The sequence below is a fragment of the Oryza sativa genome, chromosome 1 (genome assembly GCF_034140825.1).
Source record: "Oryza sativa Japonica Group chromosome 1, ASM3414082v1".
NCBI classification, from domain to species: Eukaryota; Viridiplantae; Streptophyta; class Magnoliopsida; order Poales; family Poaceae; genus Oryza; species Oryza sativa.
The window spans coordinates 5,337,052-5,346,036 of record NC_089035.1 but is presented as its reverse complement, the minus strand read 5'-3'; the positions used below and the strand labels follow the sequence as shown (position 1 = coordinate 5,346,036).

The window sequence follows — 8,985 nt, the reverse complement described above, 5'->3', positions numbered from 1 at the left end:
CGGGCGGAGGAGACGGACGGTGAAAGAGGAGGCGGACAAGGCGGCGACGGCGGGGGATACGGACGGCGATGGAGGGGGCGGAGAAGGCGGTGAGGCCGGGGGAGGCGACGGTGCTGGAGGGGAAGGAGATGCCGATGGCGCTGGAGGCGACGGAGGTGGAGAGGGAGAAGGACCGGCGACGGAGGCGGCGAAGGAGATGGACACCGACGGAGGCGGGGATGGAGGAGAATGGCATCGATTAGGATAGGATAGAGAGAGAGGGTGAAGAGTTAGATAAAAACAAATTACGATAATACCCTACGCGAATTATTACCTTTGGACAAATATATCCCTCCACATTTCTACTCCCATAAAATTTGGTGGGAGTAGAACTCGATCTCAACCATATGATTAAATACGATCAACGGTTCGGATTAATTTCTACTCTAAGTAGAAAAGCACCGGAGCGGGACTCTAGTTCATAAAGATTTTTTCTTTTCGCGATATTTCACAACAATTGAGCATGCGAGTAAACTAAATTTTGTTTTCTCCCAAATGTAGATGATACCTTGGTTATTGAAGTCGATCCAATTCGCCACTGTAGTACATACTCCTTCGGTTTATATTATAAATCGCTTTAACTTCCTGTTAGTTAAACTTTTATAACTTTGATCAAATTGTTTTCAATACAAAACAAACATCCTATCAAAATACATTTAATGTTACATATAATGAAATTAATTTGGTATTGTAGATGTTGTTAAATTGTTTTTTTAAAAAATATTAGAACATAAAAGGGCTTCAATAGGAAAATAATCAAAGTACTAGGGTGGTGTTATTTTCTCATGAAGATGAAGATTAAGTTTTTTTTCGTAAAATAAGGTGATATTAATGTATAGTTAATTGAGTTTTAATTATTACAAACTTGAAAAATAGATTAATATGATATTTTAAAGCAAATTTCGTATATAAAGATTTCGCATGAAACATATCATTTAGCGGTTTGAAAAATGTGACACGAGTATTTAAAATTTTATCCGACTTTTGTTGGAGAAAGGAACAGGGCCAAGGGTTATAATATGAAACCAATGATGCAGTATACTAGAGATTAAAATGATGAGTCACAAAAGATTTTTGGTCCTTCGAAAAAAGAACTCAAGTAGGAATATAATCTTTCTCGAAGGAATATGAGTATAATCTTTAGTGGCAAGAGATGTAAGAAACAAAATCCCCACATGGATACAAGCTAACCCAAACATGACGAGTAGTATATGATCTTTCTTGAAACGAATCTGAACTTCTTTTTATTTTTTTTCCTTTTTTGATAGGACGAATCTGAACTTCTGAAGCCATCATACTTACAACTACACGCCAGTGTGGTATGATCCGCATGTGTTCGAGAGAAGGCGTATTCTACACAGTACGTAAGCTCGAGTCGGCGGCGTAATCCCCACTTACTACACAACACGGCTGTGGTACCAGGATTTTTTTCACCACGCGCCCTACCTCGCAATCTCCCCCTCCTCCCGTCTCGTCGTCGTCACCGCCGCCGGCTCACCCCCCACCCGTCGCCGCCGGCGCGGAGGCCAAGCCCTAGCCCCAGCGCGGCCGATCGCCTCGATCCCCCGGCGAGCCGATGGGCGTGCGCCGCTGAAGCATGCCAGCGCGCCGAGGCCGTGGAAAGCGGAAGCAGCAGCAGCCGCCGCCGCCGCCGACGGGCCCAGCGGACGCGAGGCAGCCGGAGGGGAAGCAGCGGGAGGAGGAGCGGAAGGGGATGGAAGGGTCCGACAAGGGGGGCGCCGGCGACGACGGGAGCCCCGCGCCGCTCCCGGAGACGGTAATCGCGGATTATCTATCCCCCCTTGGCTCCCCCGCTGCGTGACCTAGATATGGCTGTCGATTTTTTTTTAGGGGGCGTTTTGTTTTTTTGGTTTAGGGTTCTATTGATTGAATAGACGCTGCCGCTGGTGTAGATGAACTGATTGATCTATGCAAACTGTACACGCGGGATGGGATGGTGGAGTTTTACGCTTGTGGCAAAATAACTACTAGTTGTTCTGGATTCTTAGCTTACTTTCAATTAACTCTGATCCAACTGGTGACAAGAGAAGGGGAGGATAGCAGATGTATTGATTACAAATAGCAGCTGCACAGAACTGATTTTGTAGAGAATTGTGTGGAACTAAATTAGAACTTTTGACTAAATGTGAATGAAGAATGCTTATTGTGTAAATCTAGGATAGCATCAGTACGGGTGATGTTGACCAGAAGCTTATTGTGCATTTCAAGCAGAAAACTGATGAGATAGCTAACATCTTGAGTTCTAGACTCCATCTAGTTAATCTCTAGCATTTGATGGCACTTATAATTAGTGTGCCATGAATATACCATTTCTGGTGTTTGGTGTGTGTTTTTACTGAACGTAGATCTTGTCGGTTGCTTAATTATGTTCATTTCTGCCATGTATACGAAATTCAATTGGTTAGCTGAGTGTTGTTACTGTTTCATGTATTCTCTGTTCCTGTTTTATTCCTAACATTTGTTGAATTCACATGCTGAGTGTTTGTGTTAAATTCCAAGCGGAGATTTGATTGAGCATCGGTCTGTTAGGATTAGCTACCATCATGCAGATAAAAGATCTGCCTAGGAACGGGAGAATCTAAAGTGCCTTAATTTTATTGCGCACTATGTTGAGCCATATTGTAGATGCTACTGTATAGGCATTCTTTAGGATAATGGTAGCTTTCCATTAGATCAAAGCAGGATTAGTCATTATACAGGATTTGTTGCAAGAATGAAGGTGCCTCATGTCACCTGCACTCAGAGTTGACTGCTTGAAACCTGTTTAGCTCACAAAAGATCAGAAATGTTGCAATGGCTGTTCTGATGATGAAATTTTGTATCATTTTATTACGCATGGAATAGCTGACCTGTCTCCTTTTTCACATGTTTATAGGATTTTACATCATGTTATCATAACCATATATTTATTTTGGGCGGTTGTGTGCTTGGACCAGGTACAAATCGGAAATTCACCAACGTATAAGCTTGAGAGGAAGCTTGGAAAGGGAGGATTTGGACAAGTATACGTTGGCCGGCGTATTTCCTCTCCTACTCATGGTAACAGAAATTCTGGTGCAAATGCATTAGAGGTCAGTGTATCTCCTTGAATGATTGAAGTAGTTGGAACTGAGACTATTCGTACTTGCGTCAGTACTCATGTTCATTTCTGTCAGGTTGCGCTAAAATTCGAACATCGAACCAGCAAAGGTTGCAGCTATGGAGCTCCCTATGAATGGCAAGTCTACAAGTAAGTATTTCTTCTTCTGGCTCTCTACTGTGTAAGTTTTTCTTTGTGAATACCAAATTATTTGGATACGTTTACATTGATTACTTATGATAAACCTTCTCTTGCAGTACTCTTAGTGGAAATCATGGTGTCCCACGGGTACACTACAAAGGAAAGCAGGGCGGGTTTTACATCATGGTAATGGAGCATGAACTAGATTTTTTTTTTTTTTTGCTTTCCGGTTTATGGTTTGATTGGTTTCTTTTTCTCTTAAGAATTATCAACTACGTTTTTTCTAACCATACACATTTTTCATGCAGGTTATGGATATGTTGGGACCGAGCCTGTGGGATGTTTGGAATAACAATTCCCACTCGTGGGCATCTTTTGACTCTTCCTAATTAATCTTGACAGTTCAATGCAGCCTTTTCAATTTTTTAATTTGTGGCCTTCTTTTACAGGATGTCTGTTGAGATGGTTGCTTGTATAGGTATAGAGGCCATCTCCATACTAGAGAAGATGCATGCTAAAGGGTAACTCGACCTGCTCTTCAGATGTTCCGTAAGAGTGTTTCACATGGCGTCTCTGAAGTTTTAGCTAATAAATTTTGTTTATGACAGGTACGTCCATGGTGATGTGAAACCTGAGAACTTTTTGCTTGGTCCTCCAGATACCCCTGAAGGGAAGAAACTTTTTCTTGTTGATCTTGGACTAGGTAATTCTTAATCAACTTTTATCTTTATATTGTGTCAATTTGTTGTCATGTAATTATTTATGTTGCTTCCTTATGAACTTGTTTTGTTCCAATGCAGCTACTAAATGGAAAGATGCTGGTACAGGAAAGCATGTTGAATATGACCAGAGACCTGATATCTTTAGGTTTGAATAGAAAGTTTATTACGATGCCTATCATTTTGCACATTACTTTATTGATGCGCTCTTCCTGTTTGTCTGCTACTGTAAACAGGGGTACTGTTCGTTATGCTAGTGTGCATGCCCACTTGGGAAGAACTGGATGCAGGAGAGATGACCTTGAATCCCTTGCATACACACTTATTTTCCTTCTCCGTGGCCGCCTGCCTTGGCAAGGATTCCAGGTTAATTTTGATTGATTTTATGACTTTTTTGTTGCTACATGCACTAATTTCGTTTTGTAATTCATGAATGAACTTAGGGAGAGAATAAAGGTTTTCTTGTTTGCAAGAAAAAGATGGCAACCTCTCCAGAATCTTTATGTGGCATTGGTCCACCACCATTTCGTCAATTTGTTGAGTATGTTGTGAACTTGAAGTTCGACGAAGAGCCAAACTATGCAAAGTGCATTGCTCTTTTTGATGGCATTGTTGGTCCAAATCCAGATGGAAGACCATTAAACACCGATGGTGCCCAGAAGGTACATTATTCCTTCAACCATTTTAATCTGCGTCTGTATCATCTGTCAGAAAAAATGATCGTGTAGGAATCTCAGTTCCAATTCCCTATTTCTCGGATCAAAATTCAAAGCACTAGTAAATAATTAAAGTTACCTGATTCTATCCTTGGGCTTGAGAGTCATCACTAGTGTTATAACTAATATTATTTCCCAAGAATTCCAATTAGTTCAATGCCAACCTTGTGCTTTTAGGTTTTAGTGAAGGAAATCTATGTCCCACTATGAAACAACTCAATTGTGAACCTGCCTTTGAACTTCCTGTCCTAGCTTTCTGTAATATGAAACACCAAATAACGAGTATGACCTGCATAGACTAAAACATAGTCAATGTCCTGCCATTAAGACCACATGATCAGATTGGTCTTTAGAGACAGTGACATATTCAATATCAAATGTATTTTGGTGGTAAAATAGTTAACTGGCAAAATCTAGTGACATATTAAATAATTCCTTATTTCTTTATGTAATAGCGGGCTACCTGCATAATGCTTTGTTGGATTGCTGCCAGCTTGTATATCAGGTTGGTCAGAAGAGAGGCCGCCTCACAGCGGCTGAAGATGAGGAGCAACCTAAGAAAAAGATTAGAATGGGAATGCCAGCGACCCAGTGGATTAGTGTGTACAATGCCCGTCGGCCAATGAAACAGAGGTATGGCACAGTAATCTGCTTGGTAGCAGTAAAATAATACTCTATTGTCTGACCACATTTATTTTTCAGATACCACTACAATGTAGCAGATGATAGATTAGCACCACATATTCAAAAAGGAAATGAAGATGGTTTGTTTATAAGTTCAGTTTCATCCTGTTCAGATCTGTGGGCTTTAATTATGGATGCTGGCACTGGTTTTACCGCCCAAGTACATGAACTCTCCCATTACTTTCTTCACAAGGTAAATAATTGCGTGTCATCCTACTATTGAGTATGTATTTTTTTTCCTATCTGTGGTTGGTTACTAATCAAGCATACTCAGCTCTATCCTAATTGCCATCTCATGGTATTGTTTTCTACTCCCTCCGTCCCAAAATATAGTAACTTCTTGCATTCAAAATTTGTCTCAAAATGTTGCTACTTCACCCATTCCATCATCTCAACTAATCACCGCCATCTCTTATTTAATTTCTCCATCTACTTCCTCATCTCAACCAATCACAACCATCCCTGTTTTAATTTCACCTCTCCTTAACCCCCTGAAGAACTCTAGAATTGCCTATATTTTGGGACAACAAGGTGCCAGGCACTAGTCCGGCGGCTGGGGGGCGCCTAGGTTAGGCTAACTAGTCAAATCCAAGAAATTAGCAAGCATATTGCATAAAAACAAGACTATATAACACTAAAATAGCAAGGAAACACCACCCAAGTTAGTTCAGCCTCTTAATGCACCATCTAATGCCTAATCGCGGCGGCTAACCGGCGCCTGGAGCTGACTTTTAGAACACTGAGATAAATGTATAATCACAACTTTAACTGTGCGCTTTGATAGGAATGGATAATGGAGCAGTGGGAGAGAAATTACTATATTACTTCTTTGGCTGGTTCAAATAATGGAAGCTCGGTGGTGATCATGTCAACAGGTATACAGTTTCATTTTGATGCCTTTAGTCCTGAATTTGCATGTTCGGTGCCAGGATCATTATGTAACAAGCGCAACGATTCATCTCAGAGAAGAACTACAGTAAACTCATCAAATGTGTACTGAAACACGTAATCGAATACTAAAAGAACTGGATATTAATCAAAACCATGATAAATATTTGATTTTAATAAAGAAAAATTCTCAAACAAATGTTCTCTTTGGGGTAAATCAACACTATGCTAAGCAGCATATAGTTGATAACATTAGTACATGACATGGGTTTAATATATAAAATCAAGGTTTCATTGGTTGGCCTAATAAGCCAAAGCAAAAGCCAAAATTTGAATTTTCAAACTTAATTTTGAAGTTAATTTTAAGATATTTTGAACATAGTTTTTTTAATATTGGCTTTTAAGTTGCTAAGAACACATATACAATTTTTTACCTATAAATTAATTTTTATTTTCTAATAAATCATTTTGGCTTATTAGGAAATATGGGCAACCGATGAGGCTGTCAATCTTTTGCCCCTAGCTATGATGAAATCACTATAAACTGCTAGACAACATTTGGATAAACATACCACTTAATATTGTTACCTTGACCAAGATAATACTGGATGAGGTGAAATTTGTTAAATGTTGATGCATCAAAGTATTCAGAAAGTACCACCGTTAATATGTGTAGTGAGAAGCCATTCACAGCGCAAACACTTGGGTATCCTGTAATGTTTACTGTTGAGGTGAAATTTGTTAAATGTTGATGCATCAAAGTATTCAGAAAGTACCACCGTTAATATGTGTAGTGAGAAGCCATTCACAGCGCAAACACTTGGGTGTCTTGTAATGTTTACTGTTGGTATTTATTATGAGCAAGAAGCCAAGAACTGACTTGAATGCTTCTCAGGAACGCCATATGCACAGCAATCCTACAAAGTAAGTGATTCATTTCCCTTCAAATGGATAAACAAAAAGTGGAAGGAGGGGTTCTATGTCACTGCCTTGGCCACAGCAGGAAGCCGATGGGCTGTGGTTATGTCCCGGAACGCTGGTTTCACACATCAGGTACGTTTGGAGTGTCCAAGAGCCTTGTAAAATTGAATTCATTTTAGCAGCAAGCTACACTGACTATCAATTGAATATGTAAAAGTCTTGAGATTTTATTATCTCGCATATCTCTTTTGTAGGTAGTAGAACTTGATTTCTTATATCCGAGTGAAGGAATCCATCAACGCTGGGATAGTGGTTATCGCATAACTGCAACAGCAGCCACATGTGACCAGGTGGCTTTGATCTTGAGCATACCTAGAAGAAAGCCTAACGATGAAACACAGGAGACACTGAGAACATCTGCTTTTCCTGGCCAGCATGTAAAGGTGACTATACCTTCTTCTTGTGCCTTGTTTGAACTCCACATAACAAATAAATCTGATAAATCTATTTGCAGGAAAAATGGGCAAAAAATCTTTATTTAGGCTCCATATGCTATGGAAGATCAGTGTCGTGAAGTGCATTTTCCCGAGCTGGTCCTTTGTAAGATTAAGATCTAATAATATGAACAACCGGTTTTGTGACAAGATAATGGGGGGATTTTGAAGTGCAAACTTTAACTTACTCGTAGCCTTCAAAAATATAAACTAACTATCCTAACTAACCAAAGCTAACGTTAATATGATGAAAGACTAATTTTGTTTTTGTATAATGAGTGCAGAACCATTTCCATTACTGATTTATTGTGCATAAATTATTCAATATGTAAAAGAAAAGAAAAAACAAAACTGCATTGCTCACATGTATAGACAAACTTAGTGATTCTGTACCGTGAGATTAGGTTTTAGACTTGGTAAATTTTGGAGAGAAAAAAAAAAGAGATGGACCTTATTGAGTAGGAGTAGTAAGCTTGAGGAGGTGAGCTGATTACCGCACCCAAATATGCGGTAGGCATGACTGTTGATTTTGCTCTCTTATCTAATGATAATCTGATTTCCGACTATTTATTCTTGTGGACTGCTATGACACTTCATCGCTGTAGCTTGCTTAGTGGTAACTGGTAAGTAGTGGAGTACTACTACTTATCTGATCTAAACGTGGTTAACAAATTTCTGTCAGTGCGGCTGTATGGCTTAACACATTCAGATCAATGGTTTATTAATTGCCGCAGTAGCAAATGCTCCAGTAATCCAGGTTTTCCTTGAACATTAGGGGTGTATTTGGTTGGGTGGATGAGCCTGGATGGGAGATAGCTGCCCGATTTTCTGTGGTGTTTGGTTGGATGGCAGGGTGGATGGGGCGGCCCAGAATAGGGAATATTCCCTCAATATGCTGGATGAGTGTATCCGGCTGATTTTGCTGGATGAAGCCATCCAGTTTTGGTCTGGGTGATGTGTCTTGTTCTGATTGGTCGTGGTTGGTTTGATTTTCTGTTAAGCAAGCTCCAAATGATTTTTTCTCCTAAACCGTTTATCTAATTTATGATTTGATTACACCATTATATTTGTTACAATTAAATCTTTAAAACAAGATCTCGGATGATTATATTTTGATAAAAAAATATATATATGACAAATGAGTCTCACTAACTTTTGTCTTTTTCCATCCATGCTATATCCTCCAACACAAAAGAAATTGGATCGCCATATCATGCAAACCAAACAAAAAATTGAACCAAACACACCCTAGGAGTACTTCTTTCTATCTCCTTTTGCAATAC

The 8,985-nt window shown here is 39.6% G+C and overlaps 1 protein-coding gene across 1 annotated transcript; it reads left to right on the top strand.

The window, feature by feature from the left end:
- The first annotated feature begins 1,471 nt into the window (after positions 1 to 1,471).
- On the top strand, positions 1,472 to 7,889 carry LOC4327338 (casein kinase 1-like protein HD16). Its single transcript, XM_015766061.2, has 16 exons — positions 1,472 to 1,816; positions 2,997 to 3,131; positions 3,216 to 3,289; positions 3,397 to 3,466; positions 3,589 to 3,644; positions 3,730 to 3,801; positions 3,889 to 3,983; positions 4,081 to 4,147; positions 4,236 to 4,365; positions 4,443 to 4,661; positions 5,209 to 5,348; positions 5,418 to 5,592; positions 6,184 to 6,274; positions 7,183 to 7,340; positions 7,463 to 7,651; positions 7,723 to 7,889. The coding sequence occupies exons 1-16, from the start codon at positions 1,637 to 1,639 to the stop codon at positions 7,780 to 7,782; spliced, it is 1,911 nt and encodes a 636-aa protein (XP_015621547.1). The 5' UTR covers positions 1,472 to 1,636; the 3' UTR covers positions 7,783 to 7,889.
- The last annotated feature ends 1,096 nt before the right edge of the window (positions 7,890 to 8,985 follow it).

What these genes read in the sequence shown, in the direction of transcription:
- LOC4327338 (XM_015766061.2), top strand. Translation starts at nt 1,637, where the DNA reads ATGCCAGCGCGCCGAGGCCGTGGAAAGCGGAAGCAGCAGCAGCCGCCG. An exon ending in CTGGTGCAAATGCATTAGAG is followed by an intron (nt 3,132 to 3,215) that starts GTCAGTGTATCT and finishes CATTTCTGTCAG; the next exon opens with GTTGCGCTAAAATTCGAACA. An exon ending in CGTCGGCCAATGAAACAGAG is followed by an intron (nt 5,349 to 5,417) that starts GTATGGCACAGT and finishes TTTATTTTTCAG; the next exon opens with ATACCACTACAATGTAGCAG.